The sequence below is a fragment of the Protopterus annectens genome, chromosome 7.part0 (assembly GCF_019279795.1).
Source record: "Protopterus annectens isolate FY-2018-M chromosome 7.part0, PAN1.0, whole genome shotgun sequence".
NCBI classification, from domain to species: domain Eukaryota; kingdom Metazoa; phylum Chordata; order Ceratodontiformes; family Protopteridae; genus Protopterus; species Protopterus annectens.
The window spans coordinates 1,067,167,663-1,067,187,278 of record NC_056739.1 but is presented as its reverse complement, the minus strand read 5'-3'; the positions used below and the strand labels follow the sequence as shown (position 1 = coordinate 1,067,187,278).

Sequence of the window (19,616 nt, the reverse complement as noted above, 5' to 3'; positions counted from 1 at the left end):
ATGAAACTAGTACTTATTTTGTTCCCGACACGTACAACAACCCCAGTCACTTTACCTAATTGTAAGCCATTTTGCTTTCATACATGTGGATATTGGTCAGGTTTCCTGGTATATATTTAATGCTGCTCAGTGTCCCTACTAATGCATCAAGGGTGTGCAAAGAGCATAATGCGGGGTAATGTCACTTGCACAAGGAGTATGGTTTACAGGGTGGCCCTAACTCCTGCCAGTCAAAAGATTTATGCCCCAGTTTTGTTTGCCAGGTCTTGGGAAATGCTGATGGGATGTACATCAGGCAACCTATTCCCTGCTTGGACTAAAGCAAGCAGACAAAAGCCTAATACCCCCCCCCCCTTCTCACCTTGGCTGATTCTCATTCCCAAAAATACAGGTGAACTCAGTGGTGAAAACCACTACCCTTCTGCCACACCAGCAAGCTACCTTAATCTGAAAATCTTGAATTCATGTATTCCAAACCCAAACTTTCCATATTTTGAACCTTAAGTAAACAGATTAAAAGATGACAGAGTTAATACATCTTATACTGCAAAACATTTAAGCAGGCACAGAAGATCTTAACCGATCAAATACATTTTCAGTGCAAGGAAAAAAAAAAACGAATACTCTATATGCATGCTCATGTGAATCACCACCCTCCACATATTACAAAATACAAAAAACACTTTTTCCTGTCTCCAACTTGATTTAACATATTACCCCAGTCCTTCCAGAAGCTGCAGTGATTTGTTTTTCACATTGAAGATGCTGCAAGTTTCATTATGACACAAACAATATGTCTGAACTACAGTTAGTACAGGGCAGTCACCACAAATCCATCCCAACTCCTCCTGATCTACTGTGATTTATTTTTTTCATTACTTGTGCTACTGCTTCATGACCAGCAGCCTCCCCTAGAAAGCACTCCAAGTTGCTAATATGCTGCTCTTTTTCACTTACTTCCCTAAACCCAATGTGCCTTGCAGCTTTTAAGCACCCCAACAAATGAATATGCAAAAGAGTGAAGGGCAGCAGTACATGGGGTGGAACCAAGACTACTAGAAATGAGACAAATCAGGAGAATGGAAATACAAACGTAAAATATTAACTTTATTTCACTTTTAGGATAAAATTCATCTGGTTTCATCAATCGGATAAGTCACTTTTTAGGATAAAATTCAAATTGTTTTTTAATGACACTGGATGTGAACATTAAAAAGTCAGTAACTGAATACTGCAGATGCAGTTCTGTAACAAGTTTTAGGTTTTTATATTTACTTAAATACAGATGCATTTGCAAGTTTTAGTTAAGTTTTAGTTTTTACATCTGTTTCAAGTATTGCAAAACACATTGGGTTATCTATAAACTGTAACAGGAAGCAAGTACTTGGCAGCACAGAACAGCTGCTCTGCTTGCAGTCTCCATAAAATAAGGACCCAAGACCCTTTTTTTCCAGTGTAACAGAACTAGGGAGGTCAATTAATGATGTTCTTCAGTTTTGTCCAGTAGAGCCAAATCCACCTTCACCTCGCTCAGTCTCTTCAAGGTTCTGGAAAAATAAATTAATAAATGATTCCATGATTCCACACACATAACAAAGCTTGCAAAATGGTTATTGTGCAATTCAGACATTGCGTTCTCTTTTAGCAGCAATATTAATGTGCATCTCATATTGTATACACACATAAATAGGTACAAGCTAAAAGCTAAAAAAAAAAGTAATGACTTGCCTGAATCCATACCTCAAAATAAGGGTATTAAGCATCCCTAAATTTCTAGTCATTGCTAAAATTGCAAATTAAAATTAATGCAGAAGACAATGATCAACATTAAAAAGCACCATGCTTAGGATGTAGTGTACACGGTTAAGACTAGCAATTAGTAATGCACCACTAAAAACAGAACAAAAGGAGTGAAAAGTAATCTCTAGAGACTCTGAAGAGAATCTACTTCACTACTAGTATGTTATTATTGTATCCTCCTTTACCAGCTCAGTTAAAACACTAGTCTCGATATTACTCTATAGTTGCCAATGTTGTGTAGAGGATAGCGTTGCCGTCTCAAAGCAAGAGGTTCTCGTCTGGGATGCCTTTTGTTGAAGTCTGCATTTACTCCTTGTGTTTGTGTAGGTTTCTTGCAGGTGCTCCAGTTTCCTCCCACATTCCAAAAACATGCAATACCTGGGACTGGATACTCTAAACTGGTTACAGGTGCGAGCATGCATGCGAATGTATGGTATGAAGAAAGTACAGTTGTGTACACTTACCATAAATGTAGATGTTTGAGTATTCACTGCTGCAGTCATCACACGTGGGTTATCTGCCTGCAGGCAGTCCTCAGTCGGCCCGAATACCAGAGTCTTAATATTTCTGTGTGAGATGCTGTCGCTTCTTCCATGATGTCAGGAGTATAAAAACAGGCAGCCAACGCCATTACATCAGTTTTTCTTGCCCCAAATGTCACGAATCCCCAAATAGGGAGCTAGTATATGGTGTGGAAACATGTAAAAAGTAAATACCAATACCATTAGGAATAGCCACAGAGAGAAAGATGGAGAAAGCCAGGGGGGCTGGAGGGAGGGAAAAAAGGACTGCAACAGTGAATACACTCAAACATCTACATTTATGGTAAGTGTACATAACTGTACTGTTCTTCGTTTTCACTGTTGCAGTCATCACATTTGGGTTGATTCCCAAAGCTGAGGAAGGGTGGAGGCAGTCAAGAAGAGTTAGGGCTGGCTAGTAGGCCCTGCAAGACTGCTGTAGCAAATGCTGCCCTGGATTTGGAAAAGATAGGCAAGTGGTAATGCTTGGTGAAGGTGTGTACAGAACTCCAGGTTGCAGCTTCCAGAATGTCCCTGGTAGGGGCTGTGGCACCTGTGCCCTGGCCCAGCAATCAAGGAGCCTCAGCCCTCACCACTAACACCAGAGAGGGTGTCTCATATGAGGAAAGGATAACAAATACACACAGTAAAAGTGCAATTTCCCTTAAGACCACAGAGAGATCACAGTCAGTCCGGGGCTAGTCGCTCCCTTGCTCTCCAGGTCCCCAACAGGACTCCCCCAATTGCACAGCTATATGGTCCAGATCTCAGCCAGCTGGGAAAGCTAAAATCTCTAGCACCCTCTGTCCAACCAGTGCTTTGTGCCCCTGCCCAAGTAGCTGACACACACACACACTTAGAAGTTTATACAACCACACAGACAGTCCTGGGGAAAGGTGGCACAGGTTCTCCAGCTGTGTCCCCTTTTTCCAGAGTACACGTTAGTACCCTGCCACCACCCAGCTAATATTTATCAGCTACTCAAAGGCCCTTAAAAGGGTGTCCAATTATTACGGTGCAATATTACTATCCAATTGGTAGTATAACTAAACAGTCAAGACTTAGAGTGACTTTGGTACAGGATCCTTATACACATGCAATGTACTCTTAGAGCTTAAATTATCTCTACACAAAACAGCCACAGTTGAAAGGTTTTTAAATATTTAATAATAATTAAAACCACAAGACAATACTTTCTACTACACAGTTCTAGTCTAGAGTTCAGAGATCACAGAGAAATGCTTAAAATAACACAGTAGTAAAGTTCTGACATCACAGAAAAACATTTGGTTTAATCTTTCTAGTTCCTAGCTATTTCTAAAAGAAAACACAAGTCTAAGATAACTTGCATATAAACAACATGCAATGCTGTGAGTTGGATGTCAAGACAAAAATGCTTAATGCCTTCTGATTCTCTGTTTAAATTGCTATTTTCAGTCCTGATTACCATTACATCATTTCACACTTTCCTTGTGTTCCCAGGCTAACAGATACTACACAACTGTTATCTTGCACATGCAGGAAACTACATCAATAAATGACATTCCACGTGTAAACTCTAGTAATTATTCCTTAAGTTAAAACAATAGACAGGATGCTCCACTCCAGACTCATCGACTCCAAATTCTAACTTCAAAGGGACACGCATGAAAATTTCAACTTCAAAGGACAGACAAGAAATGCTAGACTCAGCTTTCTTTACAGCTACATTGTTTTAAGTTCAACATTTCACAGCATCTTCTTTCATTTAAGAAAACAAGCCGGTTGGTGCACTCCTCTAAGTCTTCTGTCAGCCTCTTGGATTTGGATATGGACCGATTGGTGCAGAAGCTCTTATGGGCACCAGGCCTTGCTAAATTGTTGGCTCCGACCCTAGCGTCGGAACTGAAGACCACCATCCTGGATTTGACTGTGCCTCAGAGCCGAACCGGACCTTCGGAGCTGGAGAGGGGGCTGACCTGCTGATCGTGGAGCCTTTGGAGCAGAGACCTGCTCCAGTATCATCGGTTCTATCTACTCCGATGTCCTTGGCGCCAACTGGGGACTCTGGGAGCAGACACTCTCCTGTCACGTCTGGAGAGGATAGTCGCACTGACTTGTCGGTGCACACTCTTCCTCTCTGGGCCTTGGCTCGGATGAGCTCGGCACCTACCTCTGGCTCGGAGCTGGAGGTTCCTTCGGGTCCGTCGACTCATCGGAGCCGTGATGCCTTTGAAGCCATGAGGAAAGCCTGGTTCCCAAAGACATCCTCGACACCAGGTCTGGCCTCTTCTTCCCCCAAAGCACCCATGTCCGCTTCTGCCTCCATCGTCCAGGCTAAGCGTAGAGACCATGAGCCACAGCCCCACAGGGCACCCCTTGCTCTTCAGAGACCTCTCCAGTGGCTCCCACTGAGGAGATCCCCAGGAAGAGATTGTGCAAGAGGACACACTTGGACTCCCCACAGGAGTCTGACATCTGACACTGACTTGGAGGAGTCAGACGGGCCCCCACGATACCCCTCTGTGGATATCTTCTTTGCGGCAATACTCTAGATCCTTAGACATAGGGGGTGATTGGCAGTCCAAAAGCCCTACTGAGGATGAGTCAGTTCTCTTGAAGGCTTTTGGGTCTCAATCTTCCACCTCTTGGGCGTCTCCGCCCATCGATGAGCTCATGCAGCTGGTCTCTCGGAAGGCGTGGGAGTCACTGGAGTCCATGGAACCTGTCCCTCAGAGGCCTAATAAGTTTCTGCCCCCTATATAAATCCTTTTTGTCCAAGGGGAGTCCCTGTTGATGCCATGGTAGTGGCGGCCACCAAAAAGGAAATGTCAGACTTAAGTCTATCCATCCTTCCAAGAGAGCATCCAGGATCATGGATCGATATGGGAAACGCAGGTTTAGTTCAGTGACTTTTACACTCTGATCCCTGAACTATTTGACCCATTTCACCAGACTGCAAAGAGATCTCCTTAAGGAGTTGAGAGATGCTCTTCAGGGTACTGTAGCTGCAGGGGCTTCTGACAAAGTTGCCGCCCAGCTTGCTACCCTAAATTCCATTGCGAACTCGTCCATGCGTCTCGTATCATATGCAGCCGATGGGACGAGTAGGACAGCGGGTACAGGAATTGCTCTTAGAAGACATTCCTGGATGCGCTTGTGTTCCTTCGCGGAGCCCTTTAAGTCTTCATTTGTCAACACCCCTTTTGATGGCTCATCTCTCTTTGGGCCTAAAGTGAAAAACACTGACCAGGTGTGAACAGGAGGGAAAGACTCTGTCTGCTGTCCAAGTCCATTTTTCCACCCCTACTTGGCCTTACCCCAAAGGCAAGGAACTATGTGGTCCCGAAAAGCCCAAGGAGCCTTTCAAGACGCATGTGGTGAACCCCCCCCCTAGGGGCAGAGGAGGGGGTAATAATGGAAGACGCTGCCCTCATGGCAGAGGGGGTCCGCAACACCAGGGTGACAAATCACTTATCTGGTCAGCCCCATCAGCGCTCCTGAAAAGGAGGCCAGACTGTCCTGCTCTGGAGGCAGTCGGGGTCGCTTATCTTTGTACCCAGACACCTGGCAAGATATAACAAACGACAGCTGGGTACAAAGTATTATTTCCAGGGGGTATTTCATACTGTTGTCCACTCCCCCCACCCCAGCAAGGAGAATCCCAGACGTTCCACCCAGTTACAGGGAACAAGCAACTATAGAGGTCCACAAATTGCTAGAGAGAGTCATCCAGCCAGTCCCAGCAGATCATACAGGATCCAGAACTTACTCAAGATTCTTTCTGGTTCCAAAGAAAACAGGGGCCTGGAGACCTATATTGGACCTCAGCAGACTCAACCAATTTGTGAAGAAAGAGAAGTTACGGATGGTCACGCTATAGTCTATACTTCCCTTTTTAGGGAGAGACAATTGATGTGCTTGATAGATCTCAAGGATGCATACTACCACATAAAAATGGCCTGGCCATCCAGAGATCATTTGCCTTTGCGGCTAGGAGACTATCATTATCAATTTCAAGCCCTGCCCTTTGGTCTCACTACAGCCCCCAGAGTGTTCACTAAATGTAAGGCAGTGGTCACAGCTCACCTGAGGTGTCTAGGATTCCAGGTGTTTCCATACCTAGACGACTGGCTCCTTACCTTCACCACCAGGCATCAACTGATTCAGGCAAGGGAATACACTCTGACACTCTTCAATCACTTGGGCATTGTAGTCAACTCAGAAAAGTCTGCCTTGTCGTCATTCACAGCATATCGTCTTTATAGGGGCAGAGTTAGACACTTCAACCACCACTCTACGACTACCAATCGAGAGGGTCTTCTTCACCAGCATGTCAGCTCACTGGTGTCGAAGGACAGAGCACTAGCCGCAGAAGTTTTAAAAGTATTGGGTTTGATGGCTGCAGCAATCTTGGCCATGGCATTAGGAAGGATGTCAATGGCTGCTGTTCACTCAATGGTCTTATCAGGAACTTCCAATGAATTACATGATTTTAATTACGAACTCTTGCAAGAGATCTCCAGTGGTGGTTGACGTCTTCATGTAACCATGGGACGCCCTTTGTACTATCCCCTCCAGTAGCCAGTGTAACCACAGACGCTTCCCTGATAGAGTGGGGGGGGGGCATTTTCAGGGAAAGACTGCCCAAGGAACATGGACGGATCAAGAGTCACATCTGCATTATCAATGTTCTGGAGATGAGAGCAGTACTTCTATGTTGCAGTACTTCCAGGACACTTCCTCTAGGGACGCTTGCAATTCAGACAGACAATATGTCAGTGGTCTGGTACTTGAACAAGCAAGGCGGGACCAAGTCTTACCCCCTTTGCCAAGAAGCCCTCAGAGTTTGGCAGTGGGCTGTCTCCTTCCAGGGCTTCCTGTTGGCAACGCACATCCCGGGGAGATCCAACGTGATAGCAGACAAACTTAGCAGGGCAATCTTGTTGCCGCATGAGTGGTCCCTCAAAGAGATTGCGGACAGGATTTTCCACAAATGTGGCCAGCCTTGCTGCAAACATTTTGCCAGTCACATCAACACGAAATGCAGAAGCTACTTTGCCCAGATTTCCCCTCCAGGAGAACCCCCGAGAGACACACTCTTACACGATTGGCCCCCAGGTCTCCTTTATGCATTTCCTCCAATCCCGCTAATACCCAGACTTCTACGGAAAGCAAGGTCACTGGGAAGGACTATCATTCGTATAGCCCCTCACTGGCCTCAGCAGATTTGGTTCCCATTTCATCATGTCTTGGAAGGTCCATGGATTCTGGACCCAGTTCCAGACCTTCTGACACATCCGTCGGGGGACCTCCATCCTTCTTTGCAGTCACTGAAGCTAACAGCTTGGCTGTTCCAGTTCCCCTTATAGTCAGGCTTCATAACCTTTTTAATGAGACGAGGCAGATCCTCTTGTCTTCCCATAAGCCATCCACCAGAAGATTATATCTTACTAAGTGGAAGAGATTTTCCATATGGGCCTCTAAGCAGAACATTGATCCTCATCAAGCCCCCTTGACTTCCATATTAGAATTCTTGACTATGATCTTTAATAATGGAGCTGCAGCCGCTACAGTTCGGATACAGTTGGCTGCTATATCTAACTTTCATCTCAGAGTTGGGCTAAACATAATGTCCCACAAGTTGGCCAAGGCCTCACTCAAAGGAACCTTTCACATGAGGCCTCCAGTGAAAACTTCTTATTCTCCTTGGAATCTAAACTTTATGCCATCTCATTTAATTCTCCCCCCATTTGAACCAGCATCATCTTGTGATCTCAAATTTTTATCATGGAAAACCATATTTCTGGTGGCTATTACTTCTGCCCGCAGAGTGTCAGAATTTCAAGCCTCATCTATCAGCCCTGCTTATTTGATGTTTCATGCTGAGAGAGTATCGCTTAGGACAAACCCCTCCTTTTTGCCCAAAGTTTGTTCGGAATCTAATATCAACCAAGTCATTGAGTTGCCAGTCTTCTTCCCTAACCATTCCAATAAACTTGAGTATATGCTGCACAAACTTAATGTTCACAGACAACTCAGATATTATTTGGAAAAACAAAAGATGTTAGAAAATCAGACCAGCTCTGTGTCTTTCTCTGAAGCCAGAAAAGGTAGACCAGTGGCTAAAATAACGCTTTCTAAATGGCTGACTGTATCACCTTTGTTTATTCAGCTGCTAATATGCCCTTACTACAGAAGATTAAAGCTCATTCTACCAGAGCTGTTTCTACATCTTCTGCATTCCAAGCCAAATTGCCCCTTGATAACATTTGTGCTACAGCCACTTGGTCTAAACCTCATATCTTTATCACTCATTACAAAGTTGATAAGGTCTCCAGGGACAGGGCTTCCTTTGGGTCTACAGTCCTGAAGAATGTACTCCTGTGAGCCACCCAAGATAGAGGGTGCTAGGGATGCTACCCATCAGTAAAGAATGAAATTAAGAAGGTATGTACCCACCATAATGTTCCATGTGAGTTGTTCCATCTCGCCTTCATTCTTAAGTCCTTCCCTCCATCCCCCACCTGGCTGATAGTTGACCTAGAGGCTGGTCTCATCCTGGTTACTCAATTCTTCTTCCTCTCTATGGGAGGGTAGTTCTCTTACATGGATATAGTACACGCAGCAAAGACCATCTGAGGTAATTCTAGCAGTGCATCATGGGATAAGGAGCTTGGTCTCAAGCTACTGGTAAACCTTGAGCTTTGCAAACGGCCGTATCAGAGCCGATGGATCAGCTACAAACCCATCAGTAAAGAATGAATGGCGAGATTGAACAACTTCACATGGATAAGCCTCTGTGCAGTAGCTCTGCTAGGTAATCCAGAATTAGAGGTAAGGAGGGCACTGCTGTGTCCTTTCCTTTAGACTGAATCCAAGAACAATATATTTTCCATTTTTCCACATAGGATTTCCTAGTACTAGGCCTTATGGCTTCAAGAATGACATCCAGCACCTGTTTACTTAGGCTTGCTGATGGAGTGTTCAAGGAGTAAGCCAGGCTGCAAGATTTAAGGTTTGCAAATGTGGATGCAAAAATCTGTCCCTCCTGCTGTGACAGCAGGGTAGGGGTTTAGTGTAAGTGCCAGGGTGGCGCCTTTGTCAGGCTGCACAGGAGTGGGTACCAGTGCTGGCGTGGTCAGTCCAGGGCAATCAGAATTGTCCTTGGCCTGTCTTATTTTAAGTAGTACTCTTGAGAGAAGGGGCAGAGGGGGAAAAGCATAGATTGAGAGGTTTTCCCCCATTGAAAGGCTAGGGCATCCACCTTCCAGGCCCTGCTGTGAGGGTTCCTGGTGCAGAATTTGTTTAACTGGTCATTGTGGAAGGAGGCAAAGAGAACCACCTCTGGGGTCCAACACCTCTGGATCAGAAGGTTGAAGGTGCTGGGCTCCAATTTCCACTCGTGTGGGTCTAGGAGATTTCTGCTTAAGTAGTCTGCCAGTGAATTTTGTTTGCCCGGCAGGAATTGAGCTTGTAGATAGACTTGGTTGTCCAAAGCTGTGCTCCACAGAGTCATGGCAAACCTGAAGACTGGGTAAGAATGGGTTCCCCCTGCTTGTTTATGTATCACATAACGGTGGTGCTGTCTGTTTTTATCAGCAGTTGTCCTGGAAGGATTAGGTATCTGAAAGCTGTCAGAGCATTTTGTACAGCTAGCATCTCCTTTTGGTTGATGTACAGGAGAAGTTGGCTTGGGCTCCAGTGGCCCTGAATGCATTTGCCAGCCATGTGGCTCCCCCCATGCATAGTTTGAGTCTGTGGTCAGGGTTTGGGCAGTGTGGGGTAGAGTAAAATGCAGTCCCTTGTGGTTGCATGCTTCTGCTCACCAAAGGAACTCTGCCCTCAGACAAGGTATGATAGAATGACCGTTTCCAGGTCCTGAGAATGTTGGCACCAAAGACTTAAGTAACACTGAAGTTTCCTAATATGCAGTCTTGCATATGGAATTAGCAGAATACATGAGGCCATGAACCCTAGGGCTTGCAGCATTTTTCTTGCAATTAGCGGAGTTCTGGTGGCTATTTGTTTGAATTATTCTGTCAGACCTGTTTTTCTGAAGTGAGAAATGCCATCTGGGAAGTTGTGTCCAAGCTTGCTCCCAGGAATACTATCTTTTGACTTGGCACCAGTTGTGATTTATTTTCGTGGATGGTGTGCCCCAATGAAGTGAGAAGTCTTTTTACAAATGCCAGGTGCTGAAGCAGCAATTCCTGGCTGTCCACCTGAATCAGGCAGTCGTCCACGTACAGGTAAATTTGGATATTTCTCGGTTTGCAGTATGCAATGGCTGGAGCCAGGCATTTTGTGAATACCCTGGGCGCAGTAGATAAGCCAAAGGGAAGTGCAAAGAACTGATAATGCATAGATCCTGCCCTGAAATAAGAAGTTATGTACTCACCATAACGTTCCATGAGTAGGTGACTTCATCTGGATGCAACCTGTGGGTATCGGATCCGAGCCGGCAGTTCAAAAGCTTTAGGATCTGAGCTCCTAGCTCCTCCCTCTACCCATAACCCCTTGCCAAGCCCTGACTGACCTCAGATTGAGTTTGCCCTGTATACCAGACTCCTGGGAAACCAGGACCAATATTGCTAATAAGGTCAGGGGGATGGAGGGGGGGGGGATGGTTGCATCCAAATGAAGTCACCTACTCAGATGGAACGTTATGGTGAGTACATAACTTCTTAATCTGAAGTAGGCAGACTTCATTTGTCTGCAACCTGTGGGACAGAGTCCCCAGCTACCTAAACCTTGGGCGGCCTGTGGGACAGAGTCCCCAGCTACCTAAACCTTGGGCGGCCGTCATGGAAGAAGGTTCCGGAGCACTGCAGAGCCAAAGGATGCTCTCCCTCTGGAAACAACATCCACTTTATAATGCGAGATGAAAGTATGAGATGAGGTCCAAGTGGCTGCTGCACAGATATCATCTAAAGGCACTCTAGATTTAAAAGCAGCAGATGTGGATACTGCCCTGGTAGAATGCGCTGTAATTCTCTGAGGCGCTGGCCTTCCTGAAGTGTCATAAGCCTGCAAGATACAGTTAGAAATCCACTTCGACAGGGTAACCTTAGAGACTGTCTTACCCAGTGTGAATTTTGCAAAGGAGAATTTTGCAAAGGAGACGAACAGTTGATCGGATTTCCTATGACCAGCTGTTCTGTGAATATAGAAGCGCAGCTGCCTGTGAACATCTAACGAATGTAATTTATATTCTCCTTTGTTTTTATAGTTGGGGAAAAAAACTGGCAAGTTAATCGATTGGTTGATATTTAATTCTGAAGAGACCTTCGGTAGAAAGGAAGGATTGGTCCTGAGGAAAACACTATCCGGAAAAAAGGAAAGATAGGGTGGTTTGACGCACAAAGCCTGGAGTTCCGAAACTCTTCTAGCTGATGTAAGGGCTACTAAGAAGGCAGTTTTCCAGGAAAGGTATTTTAAATCCACAGAGGCTGCAGGCTCAAAGGGGGGGAGCGGTTAGGGCCTGCAGAACTAGAGATAAATCCCAAGGTGGTATAGCTTCCTTAACCGGAGGCCTCAAGAGAAATGCACCTTTGAGGAAGGTTTTGCAAATTTTCGCAGCCATGAGAGGTGTTGAGTCAAGACCCACATGGTAATGGGAAATAGCTGCCATCTGTACCTTTACCGTGGAAGAGCTTGCTCCTTGCTGAAAAAGGTCTGTCAAGAAGTCCAGTACTGCCGAAAGTGGTGCAGAAAAGGTGTCAAGGTTATTATGTTCTGCCCAAATAGAAAACCTCTTTCATTTGCTTCGATAAACCTTCCTAGTGGAAGGTTTATGGGCCGCCACTAAGATGGCTTTCACTGGTGACGAGATACCGGGAGTCCTTTTCAGTGATGGAATTGGAGCAGCCAGGCTGTCAATTTCAGGGTGTGAAGGTTCGGAATTGGAAGCCCTTGAGGATGGGAGATGAGATCCGGGATCGGATCTAGAATCCAGGGAGGATTCACTCTGAGACCACACAAAGGGGAACCAAGGTTGATGAGGCCAGAACGGGGCAATGAGAATCATTTTGCGCCCCAAGCTGTTGGCTTTCTGCAAAAGTTTCTGCATTAGAGGCAGTGGAGGGTAAGCGTAAAGGAGACCGGGAGGCCAAGCATGCACCAGGGCGTCTCTCGGGGATTCCCCAAACGGGAGAAATAGAGCGAAGAAACTGTCGCATTTGGCGTTTGAGGGAGAAGCAAAAAGATCGCAACAGGGTTGCCCCCAAGCGGCAAAAATCTGCTTCGCTACTAGAGTGTTGAGAGACCATTCGTGAGGGGGAAAGAATGGTGCGACTGAGCTTGTCCTCTAGGATGTTGGACCTTCCCGGAATGTGTGTTGCCACAAGAAAGCGATTGGTGGAGATTGCCCATTCCCAGACTCTCATGGCCTCTCGACAAAGGGGATAGGACCTGGTTCCCCCCTGTTTGTTGATGTACCAGACTACTGACATGTTGTCCGTCTGGATAGCAATAGTCCCTGCAGGGAGAAGGCTGTGTAGTGCTTGCAACGCTAATAGCACCGCCCTCATAATTTTTCCCGCTGAATGTCCCCCCCCACCCGAGGAGAGAAGCGTCCGTGGTCACGGTGGCTAGGGGGAAAGCAGCACAGAAAGGTCTCCCTGTTAGGAGATCCGTTGACTGGAGCCACCAAAGAAGGGAGCTCCTGCATGCCTTGCTGATAGCTATTGGGCTGCTGAGAGGGAAGTAGAGCGGGGACCATTGGACCTGGAGGGTCCACTGAAGAATCCGCATGTGAAGACGAGCATGAAGAAGAAGCGGAATGGCTGCCGCCACTGAACCTAGGGCCCTCAGGACCGAAGCTGTCGTCGGAGCAGGTCGTAAGATGGCTGCGATGACACCTCAGGTTGGACAGACGATCCGGGGTGAGGAATGCCCACATTTTTCTTGTGTCCAATCTTCCTCCTATAAAGTCTATAAGCTGTGTGGGATCCAGTGAAGACTTCTCTTTGTTTATGGTGATGCCCAGCTGAGGGGCTATGTGAAGGAAATAGTCCCTGGCTGAGCACAGCAGATGCCTTGACGCCGTGAGGAGCCAGTCGTCCAGGTATGGAAAAGTACAGTTTTGTACCTACCATAAATGTAGATGTCTGATAGGTATGCATCTGCAGTCCTAACATATGGGTTGTCCTGCCTCAGGCAGCCCTTCGGTCGGCCGGATTCCAAAGTCTGGGTCTGGCCTCGGCTGATGTCGCACTTCACCCGACGTCATAGCTGCTGTTTATTGGGTATAAAGGCATCAGCCAACGCCATTTTCCTCAGTGTTTCTTGCCCCAGATGCCAGGTGCCCTCTAGGAAGGCTAAATTTGGATAAATGCAAATAATTCCAAACAGTAAAGAGCAAACAATATATATACATATATACAAACAAATACACCATAATAGATTCCCCCAGCTAGCTAAAAGAGGGGTAAATACCCTAGGAATACCACAGAGGGGAAGGAGGGTGGGTAATCCTGACTGCAGATGCATACCTATCGGACATCTACATTTATGGTAGGTACAAAACTGTACTATGTCCTTCAAGGATGCATCTGCAGTCCTAACATATGGGTAGAATACCATAGCCAAACTGGGGGAGGAGGCACTAAGATAAAGATGGTGTAGTTAAGATCCCTTGCAAAACAGCAGTTGCAAAACCTGCTCGGGATCTAGAGTATAAGGGAAGATTATAATGCTTGGCAAATGTATGCACGGAGCTCCAAGTAGCAGCTTCTAAAATGTCTTTGGTAGCCACTCCTCGTAGGAAAGCTGTAGTGGTGGCTGTAGCTCTTGTGGAATGAAGTCTGATATTTTCAGCTGTCGTCTTTCCATGAAAAGAGTAACAAAATCGAATGCAATTTCCTTTCCATTTTGAGATTGTCTGTTTTGAAATTGCTTTTCCTTGCATTCCTGTTGCATATGCTACCAGAAGCTGGTCAGTTTTTCTGCTGGTCTTAGTTCTGTCCAGATAGTAGCGTAATTGTCTGTGCACATCCAAGGTATGAAGCAGTCTTTCCCCCCTGTTCTGTGGGTTGGGGAAGAATGTAGGTAAATGAATCGTTTGGTTCAATGATACTCTGGAGACCACTTTTGGCATAAAGGTAGGGTTAGTTCTCAGAGACTCTATCCTGATGGAAGATAAGGAAGGGTTGTACTGCCATTAATGCCTGTAACTCAGATACCCTTCTTGCTGAAGTGATTGCTAGCAGGAAAGCAGTTTTCCAAGACAAGAACTGTAATTCTGCTGTTGCTGCTGGTTCAAAAGGGGGAAGTGTTAACTTTTCCAGCACAAAGTTGAGATCCCATGTAGGTAAAGGTGGTTTCCTTGGAGGTTTTACATTTTTGATTCCTCTCAAGAACTGCCTGAGTAGAAGAGGAGAGAAGACAGGAGGGATCCATGTTGTATTCTGCTGAAATTGCTGATGCATGAATCTTAATGGAGGAGTAAGACAGGCCATTGTGGAACAGGTCTGCTAAATATTCCAGGATGTGTGCTATGTTTGCCAATGAGACATTTTCTCCCTTTGCTGCACTCCAAATGAGGTATCTTTTCCACTTGGCTGAATAAGTTTTCCTTGTGGAGGGTCTGCGTGCCTCCAGGATAATGTCCTTAACCCTCTGAGATAAATCTAGGTTATTTGGTTTTATGCAATATTCCAAGCAGCTAGCTGCAGTGTTTTCAAGTTTGGATGTAGGATCTTGTAGTTGTTCTGTGTTAGAAGTAAGGGACATAGAGGTAGAGGCCATGCGTGTGTCCGAGACATGCTTCTCAGTAGCGGGTACCAATGTTGCCTCGGCCAGTCTGGAGCTATCAGGATTACCCTTGGCTGATCCTCTCTGATCTTCAGTAGAACTTTGTACATCAAAGGAAGAGGTGGAAATGCATATGCTGTCAGGTTTTTCCAGCTGAAGGAAAGGGAGTCCACCCTCCAAGCAAGTGGGTGGTATGCTCTTGTGCAGAATTTCTTCAATTAGTGGTTGTGTGGGGAGGCGAACAGGTCTATCACTGGTAGTCCCCATTTCTTTGTTATGGCTTTGAAGATATCTGGATGCAGCATCCATTTGTGAGCATCCGTGGTAGCTCTGCTTAAGGTGTCTGCTAGAGAATTTTCTTTTCCTGGTACAAATCTGGCCTGAAGTTGAATGTTGAGATTCAGGGCCACATTCCACAGGTCCATTGCCATCCGGCATAGAGGATATGAGTGTGTACCTCCCTGTTTGTTGATGTACCACATGACTGTAGTATTGTCCGTCCTTATCAGCAGATGACCCTGTTGAAGGAGTGGTCTGAATGCCTGGATCGCATTTTCACTGCCAGCATCTCTTAGATTCAGCTGGTCTTGGGTCCATAAGCCTTGTATACACTTGTCCACCATGTGTGCCCCCCAGCCTAGGTCTGAGGCGTCCGTGGTGATGGACTGGCTTGGATGAGGTTTGTGGAAAGGCAATCCTCTGTTCAACTGACAGGCCTGAGCCCACCACAGGAATTCTTGCTTCAGGCATGGAATTATTGGAATCTGGGCTTCTAGACTGTTCTTGTGTTGAGACCATACATTCCTTGGGTACCATTGTAACTTTCTCATATGCAGCCTGGCATGCAGAATCAATATTATGCAGGATACCATGTAACCCAGGGCTTGCAGGACTTTCCTTGCAGTAAGCTGAGTTTGTGTTGTTAATGTCATGAAGTAGACTGGTAGTTGCTTTTGTTTTTCTCCTGTGAGAAAAGCCATCTGAGTTGATGTATCCAGTTCTGCACCCAAGAATGTTATCCTTTGGGATGGTACTAGTCTTGATTTTTGCATGTTGACTGTGTAACCCAAGGCTTGCAACAGTTGTATGAGATTTGCCAAATCTTTTGTTAATTTTGTCTTGTTGTCCGCTTGTATTAGGCAGTCGTCCAGGTATGGGTAAATTTGAATTCCCAGAAGCCTGCAATGAGCAATTACTGATGCCAGGCATTTCGTGAATACTCTGGGCACAGTAGATAAGCCAAAGGGCAATGCTGAGAATTGATAATGCTCTGATCCTGCAAGAAATCTGAGGTGTCTTCTGCAATCTGGTCGTATACGGACGTGCAGGTATGCCTCCTTGAGATCTAGAGTCACCAGCCAAGACTCCTTGCCCAGCATGGGAAGAAGCTGCTGGAGGGTCAGCATTTTGAATTTTGGAACAATGAGGAATGTGTTCAGTGCGGACAAGTCGAGAATAGGTCTCCATTGATTTTCTTTTCTTGGTACAAGGAAAAGCCTGGAGTAAAATCCTTGGCCTTGTTCCATAGGTGGTACCTTTTCTATAGCTCTCATCCTTAGTAAGTTGTTGATTTGTCTTAGAGCGTCTGTTTTTTGGCTTGGTGGTAGGTTTGGCATTCCTCTCTTTTTTGGTAGAGTGTGGAAGTGAAACCTGTAGCCCTTGTCTATTGTTTGTAAAGTCCATTTGTCTCCTGTAATGTAATGCCAGTTGTCGGAAAATAAGGCTAGCTTTCCGCCCAAGGGTGCTTCCAGTTGTTCCCTGGTAGGCGGAACCAGAGCCAAGTCATTGTGTCTGCCCTGTGGAAATGGTTGTAGTTGAATCTGTGGCAGTACTTCTCTAGTTGGTAGGTTGCCACTGACGTCCCCTGTAGGCACCCCTAGATTGACCTCTGCCTCTTGGGCGTCTATTTCTGCCTCTCTGTGCTCTGGAGTTGTCTGGAAAGGACCAATTCTTCGAAGGCCAATTTCTGCTAAACCTCGGAGGTTGGACCTGTAAGAAATCCTTGACTGTTTGGACAGATTTTGCTTTTTCTTCCACCTTCTTTAGAACCTCCTGTGCAGGGGAGCCAAACAAACTTTGTTTCTCCATGGGAGCATCTAGGAGTTTTGACTTAACATGGTCTGGTAAGGATTGTTCTTTTAACCAGGCATGCCTTGAATCACTGTTCCAGTCATAGCTGATCTAAAGGAAGCCTCCAGTGCATCATAGCCACATTTTAAGAAATGGTTACTGACCTGCTGAGAGTTATGTACCAAATCCTGAAGGGACTTGCGGTCTATAGGTTCAGGAGAAGACAGTTTTTTATTTAGCTGGTCTAACAAAAATTCCTGGTACTGAATCATGTGGAATTGACAGTTTAAGGCCCTGGCCGAAAGAGTAGCAGAAGTATAAACCTTTTTACCCCATCTCTCTAATGCTCTAGATTCCCTTTCAGAGGGAAGAGGGTTTTTGGCAGAGGCAGCTGCCACACCTTTAGGGCCCTGTGAAATGGTTTCAGGGTCTGCAACAGGAGCCTTATACAAATGGTAGTGTGTGTCCGGGACCCTGTAATATCTGTCAGGCTTGGCAGGGGCCGGAGGAAGAGAATCAGGGGCAGTACACGCATAATTATATGCATCATCAACAACTGTTAGTACTGGAGGAATGGCTAAAGGCCTATGCTGTGGTAAGTGTAAAAAAGTCCTTAGCCTTTTCCTTGAATCTGAAAAATCCTGGCCCTGCCATTGGAAGTGTTCCCTCATAGCATGCAAGGTTTCCCCAAAGGAAAATTCTTCAGGAGGAGAAGCAGAAGGAATGGAGTCTTCTGCATCAGAATCCTCATAAGGAGAATATGGGCCTTCCTGAGGGTCTGAAATGTCTGAGTCATCCGAGGAATAGTCTGTAGAGACAGGTTCCGGGGGTTCAGTCCTAGGCCTCTTATCTGGAGGGGGCTGAGAGGCCCTGTCTGGGTGAGGTTGGGATCCCCTGATCAAAGAAATGAGATCCTCAGCCAGGCTGAGTATTTGGGAACTAGAGGCAGGCCTATGTGAGGGAGTTTTAGCAGGTAAGGCCTTAGAAGATTTAGCTGCTTTAGCCCTGGCAAAAGCCTCGATAGACATAGAAGCAGGGGGTCTAGCAGCCCCACGTGCAGGGGTAGATATGTCTAAAGGAATAGTGTCTGACAAATCCTGGGTGCCTGCTTCTGTAGCAGTAAATTCAGTAGCAGATTCAGCCATGCTCTGTGAGGGCTCGGCTATCGAAGGCATGCTTTCGGCCGAAGGAAGAACCGGGGACTCTGTTTCAGCCGAAACAGAGACACTCACGGTTGGCCTAACCGTGGTTTCAGCCGAAACCGCGGGCCGCGAATGTCGGTCCTTTTCCTTACGCTTTTCAGCTAATTGTGTAGTCGGAGTCTCCGACAGCATTTTGTATGCAAAAGCGGGACCAAAAAACTCCTCTGCAAACTCCGACCGACGTCTAAGTGTCCGTCGGTTGAAGGAAGCACAGGCTAGACAAGCTGATACGTCGTGGTCCGGGCCTAAGCAAGGAAGGCAGTAAGAGTGGAAATCCTTATGAGGTATTTGTTTCCCACAAGTTAAACAATTATTTACTTTGTCTAACATCGGCTGAGGCAAGTAAGAGTCCCCCAATGGGGTACTTAGCTTTTTAGAAGTCTTCGGTAGTAGAAATCTCTGGATCTGACCGACCGGCACTTGCGAACAGCTTCTGCTTCGGGCACCACGCGGCAAGAAAGACTGAGGAAAATGGCGTCGGCTGATGCCTTTATACCCAATAAACAGCAGCTATGACGTCGGGTGAAGTGCGACATCAGCCGAGGCCAGACCCAGACTTTGGAATCCGGCCGACCAAAGGGCTGCCTGAGGCAGGACAACCCATATGTTAGGACTGCAGATGCATCCTTGAAGGACATCACCTGAATTCCCTGGAGTCTCAGGTGGGCCGCTACCACTGCTAGTACTTTGGTAAACACCCTGGGGGCAGAGGTGAGACCAAAGGGAAGGACCCTGAACTGGTAGCGACTGGCTCCCAGCCGGAAGCGAAGGAACCTCCTGGACCATCTGTCCATGAGAATGTGGTAGTACGCGTCCTTGAGGTCTATGGAGCACATCCAGTCGTTCTCCTGCAAAAGGGGGAGGATAGATTGTAAGGTGACCATCCGGAATTTTTGCTTGGTTACAGACAGGTTCAGTTGTGACAGGTCTAGAATCGGTCTTAGTCCCCATCTTTGGCACCAAGAAGAACCTGGAGTAAAACCCTGATCCGGTCTGATCTCGGGGGACGCGCTGGATGGCTCTTTCTTAGCAGCTGCGCGATCTCGACAGCTGCTGCCTCCCTTTGATCGGGTGGTACATCGGGGAGGCTTCGGGATCTGGGAATTTTGTGAAAGGGGATAGAATAGCCTCTGGATATCACCCGAAACACCCAACGGTCTGACGTGATTGACTCCCATGTTGTCAGGTGCTTCGAAATCCGCCCCCGACCACCTCCAGAGATGGGCGGCCGGGCAACCCTTCAGGGTTGCTGTGTGGGTCTGTCAGAGAAAGGTTCTCTGGACCCAAA

General features: G+C 46.4%; 1 protein-coding gene across 2 annotated transcripts in view; it reads right to left on the bottom strand.

Annotated features, from left to right (window-relative positions):
• Nucleotides 1–1,086: 1,086 nt before the first annotated feature.
• DUT (deoxyuridine triphosphatase) overlaps nt 1,087–19,616 on the bottom strand; it is a 409,598-nt gene continuing 391,068 nt past the window's right edge. For both annotated transcript variants that reach the window (XM_044077623.1, XM_044077624.1), the window contains one exon: nt 1,087–1,547. In XM_044077623.1, coding sequence (XP_043933558.1) covers nt 1,491–1,547 — 57 coding nt within the window. In that variant the 3' untranslated portion in view covers nt 1,087–1,490. The remainder of the gene's footprint in view (nt 1,548–19,616) is intronic.